The sequence below is a fragment of the Mercenaria mercenaria genome, unplaced genomic scaffold, assembly GCF_021730395.1.
Source record: "Mercenaria mercenaria strain notata unplaced genomic scaffold, MADL_Memer_1 contig_2169, whole genome shotgun sequence".
NCBI classification, from domain to species: Eukaryota; Metazoa; Mollusca; class Bivalvia; order Venerida; family Veneridae; genus Mercenaria; species Mercenaria mercenaria.
Window position 1 is genome coordinate 41,832 of NW_026460210.1, and position 25,188 is coordinate 67,019.

General features: G+C 34.6%; 1 protein-coding gene across 1 annotated transcript; it reads right to left on the minus strand.

Annotated features, from left to right (window-relative positions):
* Positions 1–2,970: 2,970 nt before the first annotated feature.
* On the minus strand, positions 2,971–25,188 carry LOC128552218 (uncharacterized; the record flags this gene model as incomplete). Its single annotated transcript, XM_053533249.1, has 7 exons — positions 2,971–4,164; positions 8,704–8,821; positions 10,611–11,015; positions 23,988–24,008; positions 24,385–24,450; positions 24,691–24,730; positions 25,072–25,188. Coding segments are annotated over 7 exons (1,665 nt in total), but the record flags the coding sequence as incomplete, so codon positions are not given.

Sequence of the window (25,188 nt, forward strand, 5' to 3'; positions counted from 1 at the left end):
GCCTGTGATCTTATATTTATGTCTCCCCCCACCCCCCACCCTCTTGGGAAGACATATTGTTCTTGCCCTGTCCATCCGTACGTACGTACGTCACACTTCATTTCCGAGCAATAACTGGAAAACCATTTGACCTAGAACTTTCAAACCTCATAGGGTTGTAGGGCTGCTGGAGTAGACGACCCTATTGTTTTTGGGGTCACTCCGTCAAAGGTCAAGGTCACAGGGGCCTGAACATTGAAAACCATTTCCGATCAATAACTAGAGAATCACTTGACCCAGAATATTGAATCTTCATAGGATAATTGGTCATGAAGAGTAGATGACACCTATTGATTTTGGGATCACTCCGGCAAAGGTCAAGGTCACAGGGGCCTGAACATTGAAATCAAATTCCGATCAATAACTAGAGAACTACTTGACACAGCACAGAATGTTGAAACTTTATAGCATGATTGGTCATGAAAAGTAGATGACGCCTGTTGATTTTGGGGTCACTCCGTCAAAGGTCAAGGTCACAGGGGCCTGAACATTGAAAACCATTTCCGATCAATAACTAGAGAACCACTTGACCCTGAATTTTGAAACTTCATAGAATGATTGATCATAAAGAGTAGATGACCCCTATCGATTTTAAAGTCACTCCGTTAAAGGTCAGGGTCACAGGGTCCTGAACATCGAAAACCATTTCCGGTCAGTAACTTGAGAACCACTTGACCCAGAATGTTGAAACTTAATAGGATGATTGTTCATGCAGAGTAGATGACCCTTATGATTTTGGGGTCACTCTGTTAAAGGTCAAGGTCACAGGGGCCCGAAAATTGAAAACCATTTCCGGTCAGTAACTTGAGAACCATTGACCCAGAATGATGAAACTTCATAGGTTGATTGGTCATGCAGAGTAAATGACCCCTAATGATTTTGGGGTCACTCTGTTAAAGGTCAAGTTCACAGGGGCCTGAACATGGAAAACCATTTCCAATCAATAACTTGAGAACGTCTCGACCTAGAATGTTGAAACTTCATAGGATGATTGTTCATGCAGAGTAAATGACCCCTATTGTTTTTGGAGTCACTCTGTTAAAGGTCAAGTTCACAGGGGCCTGAATATTGATAACCAGTTCCGATCATAACTTGAGAAGCACTTGACCCAGAATATTGAAACTTCATAGGATGATTGAACATGCAGAGTAGATGACCCCTATTGATTTTGGGGTCAGTCTATTAAAGGTCAAGGTCACAGGGGACTGGTCATGTAAAATCATTTTTTTTTTAAATAACTTGAGGACCACTTGACCTAGAATGTTGAAACTTAATAGGATGATTGGACATGCAGAGTAGATGACCCCTATTTATTTTGAGGTCATTTGATCAAAGGTCAAGGTCACAGGAGCCTGAACAGTGACTTGAGAACCACTAGGCCAAGAGTGTTGAAATTTAGCGGGATGACTGGACATGCCAAGTAGATGATCCCTATTGCAGCCAACCATCAGTGTCTATTTGATTTTCGCTCCTGACCCCTATTGACTTCTAGCCTAGGACTTTGCATTGGGGGAGACACGCGCTTTTTTACAAAAGCAATTTCTAGTTAAGTATTAATTTTATCGGACAAAATTAACTACCTGTGTATAGATTTACGTACAACAGTGTTATTATTTTTAGGTACCTTTTTCTGTTCACATACCTCACATTCTTTATTTGAAAGATATAAAAAGAAAATATATGAGCTATATTTTATCTAATCTGAATTTAAATGTTGTATGGCATATATAAAAGCATAATTCTTGCTACTTAACATTCAATTTTACTATGCGACTAACGCTGTAGAGTTATCATATATTTCAGACTACACGGCTTGTCAGTAATAATAAATACATGAATGAATGTCATTAATCACTTTTAAGATTTTTTTCAATATTGAAATCTCTTATAATTTAAAACATTAACACAAATCTTGATCCAATTTAGATGAGAGATTTTGTAATACATTTTACTTTTCAATTTCAGAGAGGCACAGTGTTAGTGTTGATTTGTTTAACCCATATATATTCTTCAGTCTAAATGCATTGAATTATTAGATGTACTTTAAACTTATGGATGAAAATTAAATATTTTCTGGCATCAAGTACATAAAGGTATTGGATCCTAATAGTAATGTTTTAAAATGGCATTTGCTTGGTATATTTTTAAAGTTGACAAAGTTTTGCACTGTGTTTCAATTTTTCAACGACTTTTACCGTGCCATTCTTATTTTTTAATTTTTTTATAATTTTTGGTACTAGTATTTTCTCAAGCTCAAGTAGTGTGTGTGTGTGTTCGGGTTTAACGTCTTTTTCAACAATTTTTTCAGTCATATAATCGGCGGTGTCTATTTATAGCAGTGAGCACAATGCCCTACTTTATAATGCTGTTTCACTGGAATATCACGCCTTAGACACGTGGCATGATACCCCACCCAGTCACATTATACTGACCAGTCCTAGCACTATCCTGTTAAAGCTGAGCGCCAAGCAAGGAAGCTACTGGTACCATTTTTACGTCTTAGGTATGACACGGCCAGGGATCGAACTCACGACCTCCAGCACTCGAAGCGGACGCCCTACCACTAGGCTATCGAGGCAGTCAAGCTCAAGTAGAGACAAATTTCGAAGTGATGGTCACTGTCAAATACGTTTGCAGAGAATGCATTATACCATTCATCTTTAAAAAATCATCAATCTATTGGTAAACAATTATAAAACTCAAAATAGAAATTGTCAATGTTATTTTTTCTAGAGTACCTCAAGTAAACAGATTTACTGAGTCAGAATTCTAACTCCATCATTGAAAAATTAAGGTCGAGCCTTGTGGGACTGTTTTAAATTTTTCTCACTTCGTTCAAAAATAACTTTGGGGCAGAAGTAAAACCTACCAACATTTCTTCCACAATATGTAATCTAAATAGTAAAGGCGAAACAGAGAACTTTTACCGCATGTAACTCAGTATTTTTAAAAATGTCTAACTCTGAATTCACTCCGAACAGCAAGAAATCGCTTACCAAATGAAAATGTTCCACTTGTGTACAATAAATCGATAATAAATCTTGAAAAAAGTAATAACTTATTTTAAAAAATGGAAAATAAGGACAAAAACGTTTGGTCCCAGTGGGGCTTGAAACCCCCTACACCCACCCCCTCTACTCCACCCAAAGAAAATTTTCCGTCAAGTAGGTTTATGGTAAGACTTGAATACTCTTCAAAAGGAGGTACTCTGTTATGGGTCTAATACCTTACTTCATAAATGTATCACTGTTGTGGTGCTGTAGCTTAAAGACATGTATACAGTTGTCTCTGCTCCCCGCAACGATTAGTCTACATCGTTGTCTATCAAAGCAAAACGGGTATTGTGTATCTACATTATCTGACTGAACAATAACTGTTCCCAGAACTTGTTTACCGCTATAATCAACCTGATGCACACTTGCATTTTCGTCTAATACAAGTACAGTACCGTCACCAACAACACATACATCTACTGTTACATTACATATGTCAGGCTTCAAAGTGAATAGATGGTTTCCCTTGTTATCTATTGTTATAAGACCTTTTGCACCAATTGTAATATAAATGAGTTCACCGTTATCACTAATAGCAATACGGGAGAAACACGGGTTTATTCCTTTTATGCTGTAAAGAAGATGTTTCTGCTCACAGCGAATGGTATAGGTATATATCGTGTTATCATCTCTGACATAGAGTTTATCACTATTACAAGCAAGACCTTTACAGCCGTGGTCAAGCTTTATATAATGCTCAAGCTTCAACTTATCCGATACATTCACATACTGAATTTTACCATTCTCATAACAGACAACAGCTCTATCGTCACCTATATAACACACGTCAGTCCAGTAGGACACTTTGAGAATATCACATTGACTGACGACGTTGTACGAACTTCCCAGTTTCTTCAGCTTCCCGTTAATAGTATCAACAAGGAGAACGTTACCATCAGGATGCATACAGATACTGCTTATTTTACAGTCATCTCCATCATTGTCATCTCTTTTCATGAAACGATTCTTTATCTGTACATTATACTTTCCAATCATACCCTTAATGGCAAGACTTTGATTCTGTTTCCCGTGAGATCTTTCTGATACGACTTGCTTTAATCCAACACATGATCTGGAAGTATTATAACAAGAGGGCCAAGATGGCTCTAGTCCGCTCACCTGAGAAACATACCATAACACACCATAGCAGTGTTTGAAAAGATCAATTGAAAAATACAGCCTCTTTCGCATACACAAGTTTTTTTCTTTGATTTGACGAAGTAACCTACTTTTTGACCCAAGATGACCCATATTCAAACTTGCCCTAGATCTTATCAAGGCCATCATTCTGATTTAATTTCAGGAACACCAGTTAAAAATATATATTCTCTATCACATACAAAATGTATTTTTTATTTGACCTAGTGACCGAATATTTGATCCCAGATGATCCATATTCAAACTTGACCAAGATTTTATCAAGGTTATTATTCTTACCAAAATTCATGAAAAATACAGCCTTTATCGCACACACAAGGTTTTTATTTGATTTTACCTAGTGACCTAGTTTTAAACCCCAGATCACCTATTTTCAAACTCGGCCTAGATTTCATCAAGGTTATCATTCTAACAAAAATTCATGAAGATTAATTGAAAAATACAGCATCTAAGGCATACACAATGTTTTTCTTTCATTTGACCTAGTGACCTAGTTTTAAACCAATATGATCTATTTTCAAACTCGGCCTAGATTGCACCAAGATAATCACTCTGACAGAATTTCATAAAGATCAGTTGAAAATACAGCCTCTATCGCATACACAAGCTAAATGTTGACAGACAGACAGACGACAGACAGACGGACGGACGCCGGACATCGAGCGGTCACAAAAACTCACCTGAGCATTGCTCAGATGAACTAAAAATGAGGTTAGGTAAATACTAAATACACAATTGTCTAATATAAACAATAGTCCTTCACATACTTAAACGTAAATAATCCTTCTATCTTTACCTATAATAGACAAAGTCAATTCGTCCAACGTCTCCTATTTTCCTACAGAAACGTAAAAAATCCTTCCTTTCTTACCTATTATAGACAGTTAAATCGATTTGTTCTTAAAACGACGTCAGCTTCGAAGTTTCATTACACTAATAGACTACCAAAAAATGAAAAAGTCTTTATTTCACTTAAATGAAGCCAAATATGTGATAAAATGGGTATACAGTTTATGGCGTCATAAGAGTGCTAGGACCATGTTACGTCACCTACGTGCATGCTATTTTAGAGTTTTTCCCTAGCGCTTGCTCAGACAAATGTATATTCTCCCCCGCCTAGGTAGGCAAAGCAAAATGGGTCTAAACATTTATTGCATGACATCAACAAAATGAGTTCAATGGTGTAGTACTATAATAATAAGAATTAAAGAATTATTAACAGCAACAGAACATCGAAGTAACTTAGAGGTAAAGTTTTATGATCTGGAGATCATACTCGGAAATTGTGGTGAATCGCGTCCGCTTTATATCAACTTTAATATCAAATCGCATAACTAGAGAAATTGAGAATAACATAAAATGAGCAGATAACCAAAATAGCGTTGTTGGGCATATGGTATAAACTTAATGATATTGTCACATGCGCATAGAAACAAGACAGCGATTAGCGCATGAGATATTAAATCCCTGACTGATATTTTTTACATATATTAACAAATTATATCAACGGGAATTTGCATTGAGCATTTTTGTGAGGTATAATATTACATATCAATCTTTGCAAATTTCAATACTTGTACATTTCCGTTTTGGAATAAATGTTATAGCTTCTATTTCAAATACTGATCGTACGTAGGCACATATACTTAATGATAAAATGGCAATCGAGTTATGCGAAACATTTACGACATGTGAAATAAATACATGTTAAATATCCTTCACGTTTTACTAAGAGGCCAAAACTAAAGAGCTAATGTATTTCACAAAAAGTGTGGTGAGTACAGGGAAAGATAAAGTAAAATAGAGCGTGTCAAAAACTGACCCTGACCCTAAACCAAAAGGTGTCTTTGTCTTTACCAAGACTAATCTTTATATGAAGTTTTATCACAAAAAGGGGACGCTGTAAATAAGATGTGCTGCAATTAAGAAGCTGAACATAAAACCTTAATACAACGGCGACGCCGACGTCTAAGCGAGAACAATAGCTCTCCTTATACTTTAAAAAGATGAGCTAAATCTTTACGCATCGAGGCGTGTCTGCACTCTAAGCTCTAACAATACTGCGGTAAACGCCGAAGATAGCGAATAATTCACTCCTCACCTATTGACGTTGAATTATAGATATAAACACAATAATTATAATCATTCAATAATAAACATAGCTGACGTCCAATGATCTGCACTGTTATCTAGATTTTCAACGCCATTTCTGCTAATTGTCAGTTACATGCGGCGGTCAGTTACCTGGAATCCTTACCAGCAATGATTCCTTCTGCGCAAGAAATTGACTAACACAGGCCGTAGACGAATCGTTTTCATTTGGACGTCACGCAGATCATCGCCTAAACCAGTTCAAAAATGTTAAAGTTTTTCTTCACATTTCATTCACTTCACATTTTTTAATGATTATTTAAAACGCCCTAAACTTTTCGGAAAAATACATTCACCGATGATGTGTTTTTTGTCTATTTTAACAACAAAACATTAAATCTGGGAATCTGCTTCAACATGCGGTAATTGTTTTAAAAATGTAAACTTTGAAAGATTAAATATAATTATAGAGTGTTTTTTTCATTTTTATAAACACTGGGTTCTTTCACAATATTCGATTTTTTTCTTTTTGTGTGTGTGTTTTTAGGGGTGAAGGGGGGTGGGGATTAACGTCGCACCGACACATGACGTCATATGGCGACTTTCCAGCTTTAATGGTGGAGGAAGACCCCAGGTGCCACTCCGTGCATTATTTCATCACGTGCTGGCACCTGGGTAAAACCACCGACCTTCCGTAAGCCAGCTGGATGGCTTCCTCACATGAATAATTCAACGACCCGAGTGAGGCTCGAACCCACATCGATGAGGGGCAAGTGATTTGAAGTCAGCGACCTTAACCACTCGGCCACGGAGGTTCACAATATCTGTCTATACATAAAAGTTATGTTTTAAACATAAAACATCCCTATGTGAATGATTGAAAAGTTATCTTGATAGTTTAAGTGGTTATACATTGTAAGGCTTTAAACATTTTGATTCTATCAAATTGAATGATTTATTTCACCTTTATACGGATGATATAAAACTATGTTTTTGACAGGGATAATAGAAAAACTGATAATCAACAGGTTTCCCGTGTTCTAGTCCCCGTTCTCTGTGACGTTGTGAAGAATTGACTGAATATAGTACGCTTAAAGTCTTTCGCCATCCATCTCAGATTTACATGGAGAAGTTGTCATTTACTTGTGGAAACTGGTTTTATCTACTTCACAAGAATAATTATCCTGTCAAGTTCTAACATTCTAAGTCAAGAGGTTCTCAAGTTATTGATTGTAAAATGTTTTCCATGTGTAGGCCCCTGTGACCTTGACCTTTGCTCAAGCGACCCAAAAAAAACAATTAGGGTCATTGACTATGTACGTCCTATCAGCCTATGACGTTCGAACGTTCTGTGTGATTCTTATGTAATTGATCTGGTCCCTGTGACTTTGACCTTTAATCAAGATACCCAAAAATCATCAAAGGTCATCTATTATGTTTAATCATTCTATGAAGTTTCAACGTTCTGGGACCAGTTGTTCTCAAGTTATTGATCAGAAATGGTTTTCTATGATCAGGCCCCTGTGACCTTGACCCTTGATCCAGTAACCCTAAGAGTCATACGGATAATTTAACTCGTAAGCCCGATCACCCTTTGATGTTTGAAGGTTCTAAGTGAAGTGATTCTCCATTTTCTGATCGAAAATTAAGTGTGGCCATAATGAACTTTACCGTCGATGGAGTAATCCCAAAATCAGTTGGGTCATCTACTCTGTAAGTCCTATTATATTATGAAGTTTGAATGTTCTAAGTAAAATATTTCTCAAATTACTGATCGGAAATAAATTTCCCCATTCTTGCCCCTGTGACCTAGACCTTTATTCGAGTGACCCCAAAATCAATAGGGGTCATCTACTCTGCATGCTCAATCTTCTTGTGAAGAATAAATATTCTGGGATCAATGGTTGTCAACTTATTGATCGGGAAATTGTTTTCCATGTTCAGGTCCCTGTGATCTTGACCTTTAACAGAATGGCATGCAAATCAATAGGGTCCATCTACTCTCATGTCCAATTTTCTTATGAAGTTTTAATATTCTGGGTAAAGTTGTTCTGAAGTTACAGATGGGAAATGGATTTCCATGTTCAGGCCACTGTGATCTTTTATTTGATGAAGGGTCTCTAAAATCAATAAGGGTCGTCTACTCCATAAGTCCCGTCATCCTATAACGTTTGAAGGTTCTATGATAAATGGTTTTCCAGTTACTCATCGGAAATGAATTGTAACGGACGGACAGGACAAAAATCAATATGTCTCCAAGGAAGTCTTGCATCTTTTCTTACTTACATGCTAAAACAAATAAGTAAAAGAAAGCTATATTCTGTGGATTCGTTTCACCTTTGGAGCCAAAATAAATAATTACCTATGACCTAAATCCTTACACTTCGAGCAGCAAAATACGTCATGGTCAGAACAATACCACGTACATTGCGTGTCTTTATGATTACTACAAGTGAAGCCTCGGGGTGGACAACGGTCATCTGTAAAATAATTGTAAATATACTAATATTCTTGGCCACTGAGACAATCAGAGGAGTGAAAATGTAAATAATTGTTTTCGGAGAATTGTTTATATAAACATTAACGTACAGCAACATTAATGTGATCATTTTTCGTTTCCTCTAAAGATGTACAATCTACCAAGAGCACATGTTTTTGAATTACGTTTCCTGTTCTCGAATTAATATTCTCCGAAATGTCAAATCTCATTGAAGAGCTGCTTTTTTTGTCCACAAAAAGGAAGTTTTCTCCTCTGAACTCAAATTTGTCTTAACAGAATCCACCGTGGATTAAGTAGAATAGATCTTTAATGGCACTAAGGAACACAATAAATCATTGGATGTAACGCTGAGCCCGTCAGATGTGTTATGTTTTAGAAATCTGTATTTTTGATAATTTACAAATGCATAAAGTATGGTATGAAACTGGAACCTAGTGCTTTTAAAATGTTTTAGATCTGACTCTGTGAAAACTAATACGATAATGGGCGATCAATTAAATCCGTCCGGTAACAATTAAACTTATATCTGAAATTGCAATAGCAATCACGACACAGACAAAAACGTTTATGTTTGATGCACCATTAACGTATACATGTTTACGTATACATGTAATTTAGTATTGATTTTTAATAGATTGACATAAAACTTCCTATATAACTTAGAAAGCCTAAAAGCGAAAAATCCATCTAATTTTCTTTGATTCTTAATTTTGTTTAAGCATAATTCACAAATAATATATGTCAAATTTTTTACGAATCGGATAGAAAATACCCATCTCTAGTTCACGTGCGCATTGAGCGGTCACAATGCTTGCCGAGTTATCACTATTGCGCAGCTGGCCGAGAGACGGTTATTTCTATCCGATTCGTAAATACATGACTGATACTTTTTCTTGCATATCGTATGTACATATAAGCTTTGTTATTTCTACAGAGTATATTTCTTGCATAACGTATTTTACAAATAATACAATAAATAAAACAAACACGATTACTTTTTTCGAAGCACTCATTCTTACAGCATAGTATGTACATTACGCGCAGGAAATAAATGCCCCTTAGGCAGAAGTGTCGTCCTGAAGTTTCAGTGACGCACAATAACAAAGTTCCACTTTAGTTTTTGTCGTTTGTAGCGTAACAATATGTTCGTACCGTAAAATATTAGAGAAATATGCTATAAGGAACGCAAAGAAACAGTGTCAAGGTACCTGATTTTACATAAAAATTGAATAATCAATCCATGAATCGCTTGTTGTGATTAATAGCACGACAGTCATCTGGCATGGGGTGCCAAATGGGTTTTGCCAGCAGGTGTAAAAGCACCGGAAACGCCAGGTCGGTGTGCAAGAATAGATTTAGCTAGCATAACAGAATAACTTCTTTTGTCTGTTATTGGCAATAAATAATATTTATCCTTGGTTTTATTAATAATTCTGCATTAAAATTCACGTTTTTTACTGTTAGCTGAATATGAGAATAATGATATGGTACATGTTTTCGAGATTTCACATCATCAGAAAATGGCGTGTGTTACGAGAGTGTTTACAAACTTGTGCTTTATATTTGTCTTTTTATTAAATCTATGTTCAGAAAATGATACATATATACCATAGAATTATGTAATGAAAACATGTATGTCCTTTTAAACGTATCTCTAAATCAATAATACATGTATATAACTATTGTGCAAACGAGATTCTCGTGCTTAAACATAACATCATTTTTCTCTTGCCACCTGATTACTTAAAACATATGTACATCGTACTTACATAGACGCTTTCTTGTATTTCCTATGCTTTCCGATGAGCAGCTCACTGTCACATCATGCACGTTTATGTTTTTCTCTCTATCTAAGCATTTTTGTAGAACAACTACTTCTTCCTGAAACTCGTTTCTATTGATTAACTTGAGAAACTCTTTAATTGCCTCAGTAGTAAAACAGTGGATTTTGATGTAGGCAGATTTCTCTATTTTCAAATCATCAACAATCTTACAGTCTTTAAGTTTACTAATGTAACCAAGCAGGCGGTGAACCGATTCATCAGTAGAATTGATTGGCGTTTTTATTCCCTTTACATATTTTTCCATGGTTTGATAAATACGTTGATTCCCTTCTGTGCTTGTCTCACCTGTTGGTTCGGTAACTTGCAAATGTAGCTCTAGTTCGAAAGGATCTGAAACAAAATAATTTTGTTTACAGAAAGATAAAACATAAGTAACGACTTCTGTAACAAAATAATTTTATTTTCAATTTATGGTGTCCAATTTCTGCAATTTCATGTTTGTGCCTTTTCGGGGACAAAGAAAGGAAGACAAGGGTACAAGAAGTTTAATCAACTACCTTGTTATTCTCTGCTGTGAGATCGAAAGAGAATATGGAAATGTTGTAAATTTCATACATCCGTGAGGTCATCTACTGTCTGCCCGTCCGTCCATATTTCGTGTCTGGAGCATAAATAAAATACCTTTCTAGACTTCAAACTTGGCATACAAAGGTCAATGTCACTTTATGTGCCCAAATGTCAAATCTTACGCCTTATTCATAAAGTTAAACCGTTCAAGCCTAAACTCTTTGAACATTCACCCACATGCATAGATGCATGAAGACATGGTAGATCAGCAGTATTCGTCCCTTCGTATTTTCAAGGCAAAAACACGAAAATAAACATGTCAGAAATCAACCACCTTGGTGTTCATTTGAAAATAATGAGTATATTCTTGTGACTAAGAGTGTACTGTATGTTTCACGGACCATGGACACTGAATAGTTCGTTTTGGCGTAAAACTATCAGATACGATATACCGCAGTGTCATCAGTAAAATATGTTATCATACCGTCAAGAAGAAAGCATACATGTTGCTGACACTGTAAAGCTTGGTATCATGATGAAATTTTATTTCAGTCTTTAAATTCAGACGTAGGACACATCGCTGCAAGATGTATTTAAGGAATTATATGCAGATCTCGCTGAAACTTTCTTACTTTATATTTTCATCATAACCACCGTTGGTCAATTCTAGAAAAATGATTACATATTATGTTTCTTCCAAACAGGTAGTAGGATGATAGGATAGTGATAACAGGATAAAAAGGATGACAACAATCGCTGCCCTACATTCCTTATATCACTATCTTACCATCAAAATCATGTCATCCTACCTTTCTACCAAACGCCAGCTAGATATTATCATATATTTACATTGCCCCATTCTTTTCTATTGGAAATTATGTCGTTCATTTTGTATGAACAGCATAATTAAAGCCGCAAAAGTTATGACAATGCTAAGTGTTTTGACGAAGTCCGCGTATAGTCAGGGAGAACGTTCCTTAGATGACGTCCCAGGTGTTCCACCTAGTAAACCGAAGGCCCTGAAAGCTGATTGTTAGTTGAATGCAATAAAATGTATATAATTTATAATACATGTATAACTTTGTTTACAAATGGAAAGGAAATATAATGAAAAAATAGGAAATGGACTGTTTTTCACAGCTTATAGGTAATGAATGACAGAAAAGAATTGGCAAATTAAATATGAATCGTTAGCGCCGTTCATGGATTTGCCAATCCTATTCTGACGTTCATTTTGCATAAACGCCGAAAAGAATTTCTAATTGTGGCGTTTACCAGTATACATTTTTTTAATTAATATAATTGTAAAGCAAGCAAATATTACCTTAGATGTATGTTAACAACACAATTTAAGACAGCTTTGAAAGAAAATAGATTTTACATTTCAACAGAATTCCAACGTTATTTTGTAAAAAGCTTGACGCTGATTTCTTTGGTTCTTGAGTTCGATTCTTGTGGACAACCAGTTCCATTTCCTTAAGAGAAGTTACCGTTGTGACATATTCGGAATTTCATTTCAAGCTTTAATACTGCGACCCGAAACAGGACAGAAGACATTTATGTAAATAGGTCAGTGGGCTATAAAAACTACATATCATAGAGTCCAGAATACGTTCTATCTGATTAAATGAAAGAAAAGCGTGCCATCCAACAGGCGAGGGGTTCAACACCAGAAATGCAATTTGGCTCAAAGTATTTGAATTACATAACCTCTTTTATGATTTTTCTGGAAAAAAAGATCATTGGCATGACCTAGAATCCTATGAAGTTAGTAAATATATATTATCATACCTTGTTTTCAGATCACTATCAAATTATCGGAATTAAGCCAGTTAATGTTGGTTATGGGTTCACGCAGCTTATGGTTAAAAATGAGATAACTGGATTATGGGAACAGAAGAAAGGATGCTGCAAATATATAATATTGGAATAGTTGGTTAAATACTGATGAAAACGGGATATGAGTGTCAAAGTAAAACACTGACTTTAGTTACAATAAGAAGTATTTACAGCGTCTGTGTACTTCTGTTATAAGCTTATAGAGAAATGTGTACTTCAATTATAAGCTTATATATGATTATTATAGAAATATCAAATTTGTATATTTTATTCCTTGACTTGGTATTGGACTTTATGTTATTAAAACGTATCATAACCATCTGTAACAACAATATAGATCGGCCAAGCACAGTATTAATTCCGGACGTCTGGAATCTTCTTCTTTAGCAACATATTTTTAGCTTTGGATTTATTGATAATTAAAGCTTATCACTTGTTTTGATAATGACTGACCATGAACATAAAAAATTCACGTAATGTATAAATATTATGTTATTTTAGTGGTGAAATCTAAAGCAAATATCATCTCTTTGAAATAATATGTTTATTTTTAAGAGAACATCGCGTACTTTAGTATTAAAAGCTTATTACAAGTGGCAATATTAACATTTATGTAATTGTAACCGTTACACCATGTCTGTATATGACTTGAACTTTCAAACCTGATCTTGATTTTATGGATAAAGGGCTTAAATATTTTTATGTTCCGACACATTCAGGAGCCGTGTTTCATTTCCGGGTGCCTATACTGATTACATGTACTTGTTTTATGACATACTTTGCATGTCATTATGGGATATTTGTAGTATATATAGAGAATATAAGGTTGCTGTCTTATAAATTCGAATTTATAAAGTGAGTCGGAGAAAATATAAAACTTGAGGCCGAGACTTTTATTTTGTCGTAGACAGAACTTAACAAATTTAAATTTATAAGACAGTAACCTAATGTTCTATTTATCCTACCTTCTGATCGAAAATCTTTCTTATATTAAATTCAAAATTTAAAACCAAGTTGATCCGAGTCTGCCTGGCATAGGAATCTAAAAATTAATGCGCCGAACCATTACACAAACAGGTCTTTTAAATCAAAAATATTATCAAATAAGAGCTGAAACAAAGGGCTAACCTTGTTTTGCTTTGTGTCCGACCGCTCTGTTCAGTTGCATGCCGGATAACCCGTCCTCACCAAGCAAACGATAGACGTGACTTATACACACGCCATAACGCCGCTTGACAAGACAAATAGGCAACCCGTTTCCTCGATGATTTTATTCAATAACACTCCATTCCAGATGCAATATATTCCTAGACAAGACTGAAGTGCAGAAAGCTAAAATCCTAAACAAACACTAACCTCAGTCACTTCCGTTTCTCCAAGCGCTTCCGTTATTTAAACTGTTTGTTTTTATTGAAAATACGGTATGCATACACTATATATTTGTACCATGGTCTCACGTACCTAATAAAAGCGCGTTTATAAAAATAATTGCATAAATATGTCATTTTTGCAGTTATTCTTAAAAAAAAAAATCCAATAAGTAGTCCGCCAAGCTTTATCAAGTCACTGACCTGATAAAGCGATATATATTTATCTGACCCCTTGATTTTTGCCTTTATTTTGCATGAAGGTACGACAAAACGTCTTTGTAAATAATTTCAAGGGACTCTGACCCTTCTAAGTTATCATAAAGTGTGATATTTATGTTAAATTGTGGGTAAATTTTACTTTTATTTCTGATACTAGTAATGTATCAGATGTTAAACCATAAAATGTTTTAACAAAGTACATGATACAAGTTTATTTTCGGTCAGATAAGCCCACCTACTGCCTGTCATATAACAGATCAACGAGTGTTTCTTGGTAAAATGTTGGCTATTCTAAGACATGTTCTTCGGCATAAAAAGTTATGAAATTCCAAATGAGATACAAATGAAAGATGGAGCAAAATTAAGTGATAAAACACAATTACGTGTGGAATGGATACGCGTCACTTTATTTCATAAAATCCATTTGATACAAAATCAGAATTACGTAAATATCATTTCAATGCTTTCAATCTCCCGTATTTCTTAGTTTCTAACTAATTGATAATAAGCATCAAATGCATGATGTTTTACACTTAAATATTTTAATAGATAGCTCCATTAGTTCTTTAAAAAATAATTGATAATTATATCATAGCGTGATGTATTATTAAATGCAGTTATAATGTCTGCCTGTGTATCTTGAGAAAGGCTCAACATAAAATCTCTTTCATAAAAACAAATCTGCAACAAGGGGTGCACAATTTGTTCCCATGGGAATACCAATTACTTGTCTGAAAACCGCATTCCCAAACCTGATGTAAATATAGTTCAATAAAAATGAAAGGGCTTTAAAAACTTCGTCACAGGTCCGCATAGTAAAATTCTTTACAATGCAACTAGTAAAAAATGCTTTATCGAAATTGCAAGCGAGAAACGTAGCATTTTCCCTGGCAAAAGTCCTTTGAATTAGGGCAGTAAGTTTTTCCTTTATTAAGTTATGAGGTAAAGTAGTATAAGGAGTAGAAAAATCGTAATATTAATACTGACTGAAGACACCCTGTAATTTTAATTCTAAATTTATCCAGGATTTCGCAGAATTTTTTACCGACCAAAATAAGTTTTTATCGAGTTTTCGTGTACTTTATCACAATATCTTTTCACATGGGCTTTAACAGCAGTAAGGCATGACGTTAATAACTTGGAAATATTTATGGTGGTACAGGAGCTTGAAATAGCGATAAAACGGGCTTTATATGGCTGTTTATGTAATTTTGTACAGATTTTGTTAGAATCCAGTACATAGTAGGAAGTTTAATTTGCTGGTCATCTATACGAACTTTCAAATTAGAAACTTCAGTGATGTGAACATTAATCAATCGTTGTTCATCAGAATTACTCGGTGCATAAGTTTTGGTACTATTTAGTTCATTTCGTAAAACATTTTTATAATGTAAGCGTCAAATGATGATAATATTGTTAGCCGCCTTGTCTGCTGGAACTAAAACATATTTAGAATGAAATTCTTGGATTTCTTTTTCTTTTCTCAGATGTCTTAAAGTAAACTTGGGCTTAGGTGGAAGTAGGTGCTCATTTGTTTTATAAAATTTAATACGGGAATCAACAATTTTAATGCATTTGGATCAGCATTTTCACGTCGTCACGATTTTACACAAAAGTTTCGATGGATTTTGCAATCTGACCACGACATGCATCAGAGTCGATGTTTGAAGAAATTCTGTATTTAGGCCCTTTAAAAAATAAATTACGAATACGTTTGTCTTTGATAATATCAAAATTACCAGTGATGACATGGTCTGCATCTGGGTAGCAAAATTTTGAGTGTTTACAATCACATGAAGTTGGAGTATTAATATATACATCTAGGTCTGAGACGATTTTATTGTAATTGAATATAATATTTCTTACAGGTGTTTTATATTTATAACAGATAATCGGAACTTCAGAGTTTCTAAAATATTTAGGCACAGAATCGATGACACGTTTATCCCGAAATATACTTGGTACATCGATGAAGTCAATACCTTTATTTACAAAACATGTCTTAAGGAAATGTCTGTCATGGTCAGATTGAGTGTCGATATGTGGACGGAGAATATGTTGCGTATAACTTTGAATAAGATATGATACAGTGTAAAAGGGATCTGTTTGAATAACATACTGGTCTGCTTCTTCGTCGAGTTTTTTAAGTGACTGAACACTGCAGGGTTGCCAGCAGTCTTGAAAAGTCAGGGAAATTGGTTTCTTTTTCAAGGTCAGGGAATTGTCAGGGAATTTTAAAATTTGGTCAGTGAAAAATGAAAATCCTTGAAAGTCAGGGAAAAGTCAGGGAAAAATCATTTCAAAGCTCGAAGAAGTTAATCATTTTAAACTTTTGTGGCTATGGCAGTCTTCAAGCATTAAATTTAAGTAATTAAAAACAAAGTTTAATGATGTAATACTGTAACATGCATTTAATTTGTTTAAATCCCCCATTTTTCTTTAAACACTGATTTTGCTTGAAGACTGAAAGGCTTTGCAACCCTTGCCTCTAGAGCTAACTTACATTTTTTTGTTATTTTGTAGGAAAGTGACACATGAAGAGAGCCTACAACTAACATTATTCTAATACACTTTTTTTTGTTGTAGGTACTCCAGGTGATTTCTGGACACTGTATATTAAGAGATCTTGGATTTTGAGAGTGATGCTTTGTCAGTATGATTCCAATGGTCTTGCTATTAGTCATGGTGTTTTATTGTTTTTGCCTCTAGGAAACTGTATAATAACAGATCTTGGATTTTTGAGAATGATATTTTGCTAATACTAGCAGTGTTCCAATGGCCTTGTTATTAACCATGCTTTATTGTTTTTACCATGAGGAAAGTGTACCTTAAAAGATGTTAGGTTTTTGATAGTTACATGTCTTGCAAAGATGCTTTTGATATGTATCTCTTAATAATTAGGTTTCACTGACCAATAGTCACAATTATGTTTCATTGACTTGACCACCAGACAGTCATACAAGAAAGAAAACCATGTTTATTATCATTGTGTTTGATGTTTATGTTTAATATATTGGAAAATAAATACAAAACATTTGGAAAAAAAATAATGGGAGGATTGGACGGCTATAGGGGAGGTCAGGAGGCCGTTTAAATGTTTTGCGGTTTTGGTCAGTGAAAAACAAGAATTGGTCAGGGAAAAGTCAGGGAAAAGTCAGGGAATTTTATTCACCCAGAGTGCTGGCAACCCTGAACAGACAAAGATGTGAGACGAGAAAGCATTGAGTGTCTACCAGAGTTAGAAAGAATTAAATCAAGGTCGGCAACAGACATATTGACTTTAGATTTACGCTTAACATTACCATTGCGTCTTATTCCATGAGATCTAGATTTACGTTTTCTAATGTTAAGAATAGAAAAGATGTCAATATCCGGGTTTTTAGAGATATTACCTTCTTGATAAATGTTATCATTTAAGCCCAATGGAAGCGGTGACTGTAAATTTTTGATCCATTTGAATTTTGCTATATGTCTGGCTTTGATCTTAAAACTAGAGTTGGCATTTAAATCATATATGAGTTGTTCTACTTGCTGAATTGTAACCTGATCAAATGTATGGCCAAATTTACGGAAGTGTTGATATAAAAAGGTAGTAAACTTGTTCCGACTACATATTTTGTATGAATGTTCGCGGAAACGAATTTTCAAAAATCGCCCAGTTTGACCAACATACTGAATACCACAATTTGGTGCGTTTCACGTCAGTACATAAATCATGTGGTATTTCAATCAATGTCAGAAGTCAGTTTTACACTAAAAGTTCTTCCATTAACATTTGAAGTGATAGTAGACCTGTGCGATAAATGATTGCAACAATGATTTACACGGCAAAGCTATCAGCCTTTAGAAAACAGGAAAAGATCCAGAAAAGGATTGCATAGCGACTGAAGTCATAAATAGTAGAAAACCTAGCTTGGTATAGCCGCTACATTGACTCCTATTTCACTGCTGTAGAGGTGGTGCAGTTCCACAAGACATGAGAAACGTTAACATCGTTAATCTTTACAACAACAAGGGTGACCGCAGCGTCTGCAAGAACTATTGAGGCATCTCCCTTCTCAGCATTTTTTGAGCACTGTTGCGTCTCGGTAGCCTAGTGGTAGAGCGTCCGCTCCGTGTGCGGGAGGTCGTGGGTTCGATCTGCGGCCGCGTCATACCAAAGACGTAAAAACAATGGTACTAGTAGCTTCCTCGCTTGGCGCTCAGCATTAAGAGGTTAGTGCTAGGACTGGTCAGCCCGGTGTCAATATAATACGACAAAGCTGCATACTATCCCCTACACTCTTTGGAATCTCCTTCATCCACAGACGGTGTTAACTGCCATTCTAAATCTTACGGTCGTCTATTTAATCTGTCAAGGTTCCAAACCTTTATTAAGTAGGGAAATAAATGCCACAGATCAGCCGTCTGAAGACTGGGAAAGAAAAGACGTATGTGTATTTTGAACGCTGAATCTGATACTCATCTATTTTTGAATATTTCATTTCATTCACTATGTTGCGATATATCAGCATATTTCATACGAATGCCGGAAATATATCTTTATATTTGCTTGTTTATAATTATATTTAACAGATTTTTATGTCTTCTTCTGACTGTACTCTGTTCATAATATGTGTATGCAATCCATTTTCAAGATACGTTTCAATGGTAAGAGCTTTGCAAATTTTAATCATAATACAAAAATGTATAATTAAAAAAATGGAAAATAACAGGTCGCCCAACACGAGGTGAATAAAATTGTTGCAGGCTGGGCTTGATAGAGCCTGTTTATGAACGGTAGTGGAAATGCAAGATACTGTTTACGCCCTCTAGCCCCGGATTGAGCAGAACTCAACATTTACACATGTTTTAAGTACCAGAATTTAATTTAGAGACATCCGCAGAGGTATTCGTACAGCGGTGGACAGTGACGTATTTGATATCTTGAAAACATTCATTTTTAAATGTATTGTAAGTCGGTGTCGGTACGACTCTATCACGGTTAATGCACCCTACCCCCCTCGGCCTAAATGAAATATATATATATACTCGAAAATGTAGGAAATAACAAACTATCAAATGTCAATAACCAGTGTTGCGTATGTTGGTGCAAACTTCGTGCCCATTGCTGTGCCCTTGATTTGTCTATAGTGTTCGGCGATGAACACAAATGTATTATTTGTATATGACGTTTGTGCGGGAATGCTATTCCCGAAGTACAAAATATTCCCATTTTTTAAAATGTTCACGGACAGCGAAGTAAGCAGGAAACAAAAATAACTGTTTTATATCAGAAAATTAAAACCATTATTGAATAGAGACGGCGCATTTACTTAATAGGTGACAAAAACACGTTAGTTTAAAGACGACAACAATATAACGTCATTAACGTTCGTAAACATTTTACACGACGTCATATTAATAGAGTGACGTACCCTGTTTCTATTGACGACGTCACATTGTTTAAAATCGACCTGATGATATTTTTGAAACCGGTAGTCAATTAAATATCATAGACTTTTGATAGTTTGTTATTTCCTACAGTTTCGAGTTTTTTTCACTCGTACTGTGGATATATATAATAACATGTACTCTTATGGTGGAATAGCACTTTGTAATTTTTTTACAACCCGCATATGATTTTGATATCATATCAAAGTAGAAGTTATCCCCGGCATGAATGTGTAGCTGTTTTCTTGGTTACTAGTGAAACTTTTTAGCTATGGCGTCGCAAACATTACCATGCACGTCTGTTTTGGCGCCACGTTAACAAGCCATAAAAAGTCGGTTTATTTTCTATCATTTGTTCGTTTTTCAATTTACGGCATTGAAACTTACATATTTATATGTGTTACACAAAGGTCTACGACGCTGGATAGTTTTTGTCACTTCTGTTTTCAAAACGATGGTAAAAATGAAGAAAAACGACATTCTCAAAATTTTAGTTTTATTGAAAAAATTGCACACTCGTTAAATTACCGGGAAAACGGCTCGAAATTTTTTTGCCATAATTTTATATGTTCAAGATAAAATTATGTTTGATAAAATTTCAAAAAATTGAGAACTTTTACCATCTAGTATTCTTTTCAGTCACTGATTTTGTCCCCTATCCGACGAACAAAAAGTGACGTCAAAGTGCGTTTTTAGATACAACGTTTCGTAAGAATATTCTGTATACTTAAAAAGGCATGACTATTCCCCTATAAATATACTTCATTTTCCTCAATTCTTAATTGTTTTATAATAAAAATATTTCATGAATGAATTTTATAACAATTTTTTTCCAGATCTTGTTTAATCTGGCAAAAATGTGCTGTCATGTAGGCAATCAAAGTCATTTATAAATATACCTTTTTATTTCATTTTTTTACGAAAAGAAAATTGTTTGAAAATTTTAATAACTAAAGAATGTAAAAGCTGAAGAACTTTAAAGAAGGATCTCGAGCCCGCCCACCCACTTCGCTTAGTAGTGAGAGCGCAGATCTGCGGATCGCGGGTTCGTGAGCTCGAGCCCTGAGCGAGGCGTACTTTCTACGTGACGATATGATAAAAACAGTGTCTGAAATCATTCGTCCTCCACCTCTAATTCATGAGGGGAAGTTGGCAGTTACTTAGCGGGGAACATGTTTGTACTGGTATAGAATCCAGGGAAGCTGAATTGGTCAACTGCCCGACGTTGCATAAATGAAATACTATTGAAAAAAAAAAACAAGACAAACAAACAAAAGAAGAATCTCATGACTACAGTGAGATCACACGAACATGTGACATAACAGATTTAATCAATTGTAGTGATAAAGACAATGTCTTACAGGAAGACTTTTCCGCAGGTAACATATCTTTTTTTCTAAAATGTAGTAGTGTTTGACAATTACTTGTTTCCCTTTAAAATAATACTTTGCAGTGATAGGTGTTGGTACATAGATGTTTAGATTTTATACATGTACTTTTACCTTTGCTAGTAACATAAGTAGAAGCTCGTGCTTTATTTTGTTGATGATTAGAGATATCGCAGTTTTGATCATTTCAGTTTCAGTTCACGCTTATTATTACATTGATGAATAAAATTCAGACGTAGGCGTACATTTGTGATTAAAAACTTTTTCAAGCAGATGTTAATACTACGGTGGTATGTTTAGGACATGCATCTATTTTTTGAAGATTAAATTATTTCGCGCGCACGACTTCTTATCTCGTGCTCTCGACAACTTATCTCGTGAGCAAGGAATATTATCTGGAAAGCACGACATTTTGGCATTTAAAAATTAGCATGGCGCACCGGCCTTCCGCAGTCTCATTACTATACTATTATAAACGTAACCCGCTTCCAAAATGATAAAAAATGGAATTGCTAAAGAATAAATTGTAATATATAAAAAATAGCCACTGTGCTATTCAGTTTTCAGTTTTTCGCCTATCTGAACATCACCACCACTCCCCCCCCCCCCCCCCCCCCTCCCCCAACAAAAAATATATTAAAAGAGAAAGAAACGTCGTATCAAGTTTGGCCTTTTGGAATAACGAAACACGATTGTATTAATCAAATTTGAAATAAAAGTGGTGAAAGTATTGAAAAGTTATAATATATTTGTCTGTCCCCAACGAAATATTACTACTCTATCCACTTACCTGACCCTCACCTTACATCATTCAGTTCATCGGTGAGTCCAACAGTGATACGATATGTGACTTTTAGATAACAAAATTTTCCATGTCATATAGATACAGGGAAATATTCATGTGTGAGTGGGTGCAAACGTGTGTACGTGCGTGCGTGCGTCCGTCCGTCCGTCCGTCCAGCTAATTTTTGTCCAGATCATAACTTCGTCGTATATTTTGAAAATACTTTATGCTTTACTCAGTGAGATCGATTCGCGCGAGCAAACAAAGGACATATTTCTGTAGGATAAATGTAACATTTAACTGAGGTGGTTAAAGAAAGGTTGTAATCACAAAAATCATCATACTGAGACAATGTAGCATTTTCCCAATGTGGAGCAACAAAAATTAAACAGACGGATGTTGAGACTGACGTCTCACTGACACAATTTTAGTCATATAGCGGCTTTCTAGTTTTTGACGATGGAGAAGACCCCATGTTTCCGTTTGTGCATTATTTAAGGGAAGAGATAAATTGTCATGCGCAGGAGATTATATGCGCGCACGAGATAAAATGTCAAAGACACAAGATAAAATGGCATGCGCTCGATATAAGACGTCATGGGCTCGAGATAAGATGTTTTAATCTAAAATAAATACCCTTTTCCTAAACATAACGTTGCATAATACAGTGCTGGTATCCTTAAAATATTAACAGTGTAAAGTTCGATCTTGTCTGTAGACAGGCATTTTTTCTATAAAGAATAAAGACATTAAAAGTATGTCAACATTCAAATTATTTGCAATCTTTTCCGACAGGATGAAATGCTAAAAATGGCACATTGTCGTGACCGTCAGCAGGGAATATGCGCAATATTAACTGAGAAGGTCGGAAAAGTGCTAGTGTAACTAACTGGTCAAAAATAATGGACTCATTGTACGTGTAATAGTTTGGGATCGCATCGATATTGCGTGGAACAATCTATATCAAATGTTTAATCAAATGCAATAATTCTATAAATTATGTGTCTTTCATTCTTACCCTTTCCTACTTACCGTGTTCAAACTATGAAGTATGTATTTAATTTGTATATGTATAACTGGGGATAAAATATGTTTAAACTAAAATGCAATAGTACATTTTTTCCAACTGTTACGAAAATGAGTTAATGCGTTTTTTTTTTTTTTCATTCAATAGCCATTTTTGATTTATTATATATGTTCAGTGGTTTATTGTTTTTTTTTTCGGTTATAAAAATGTTCTGAATAGAAAATAGAATAGAATTCTTTTATTACCTCTATATAGGAAGAGTACGTAATATGTTATACATGCAAAAATACATTTAACATAAAGTATTTTTAATATACTTAAAAATACTTAAAGCTAGATACTTTGCGATTTCTGTCATATGCACATACAAAGCGTGATTGAAAATGTATTGTGTCTGTTCATCCATATTATTCTATTGACGCAACGTTAATTAGATAGAGTTTATATTTTGATGTCACAATTTACTGAGGGATATGTTTAATAAACCATTAATTAAAGAATAACTGGATGGTAAAGGTACTTTAGTTTTTAATATACTATCAAACATAAGTTTATCTAGAAAATATAAAAAATTGGCAAAAAAATTTCGAGCCGTTTTTCCGTTAATAAGACAAGTGTGCCATTTTTTCTAAAAATCTGAAAAATTGGAAATGTCGGTTTTCTTCATTTTTTTCATAATTTTGAAAATAAAAGTGACAAATACTGTCTAGCGCCGTAGACTTTTGTGTAACTCACATAAAGATGTAAGTTTCATTGCTGTAAATAGAAAGATAAACATATGAGAGAGAATAAACCGATTTTTTATCGCTTTTTTACGTGGCGCCAAAACAGACGTGCATGGTAATGTTTGCGACGTCATAGCTAAAAAGTTTCACTAGTAACCAAGAAAACAGCTTCACATTCATGCCGGGGATAACTTCTACTTTAATATGATATCAAAATCATATGCGGGTTGTAAAAAAATTACAAAGTGCTATTCCACCTTAAATGCAAAGTTTCCGGATATAAAACTTGCTTATTATAAGTATATGCAAAAATATGTTGCGTAACACGTGAAGAAAATTTAGTGTTTATATATGAAAATGATTGGCACCTTAGTACGTGATGAAAGAAATAAGTATCTACACTTTACCTTTAGGTTTACTTTTTGCCGGTGTTGATCTGAGATCACGCTTCAGCTGAAGGTCTTTCTCTGTCACTGAAATATATATCATTCATTCTGTCCCATACCACATAGTACAGTTTACTTCATTGTTATAATTCGATCTTATGTAGTAAACGTATAATTTATAAAAGTTTTTGTAACAGTTGTAACATTTCATTAAGTTGGCTAAACCTTTGAAAATTATTCAAAGTTTTTTTGTAGATAATATATCTTCAAATAGATATTTGCAAAATAGATTTAAAAATAATATATTTGGTAAACAATATTACGTACTTTTCAATTGTTGCTCTAACTGTTGAACTTTCATATAATACTGCAAAACGAAAGAATTTATTAAGTTATTTAAGATAACGTATTTATAACTAAAAGCTAGTTTTTACTTGTAGTTTCAATCGAGAACTGCAATAATTGCTTTGGCTACACGTATACAAATATTTCGAATCAGTCATTTAAGAAAATTATTTTTCAGACTTTTATAAGATTGAAATAATATTCAAACAATGCATGATATAAACAATAAAAGAAAATAAATACGATCAATGTAATAGCAGTTAATATGAACTAATCTTGATTGAATAAATTTGACTATTTATCTTATACATGTTTTGTAATAAATAGACCTATCTTTCAAAGTAGGAAATATTTTGCTTATACCTGATTCTTAGCTTCCTCTATCTTCTCCGCTAATTCACCTTTTGCATGTTCTTTTATCTCTTCTATTTGCTTTTGAAAATCTTGGGATATGCATATATCGGTCTGCTTGTTTTGTAA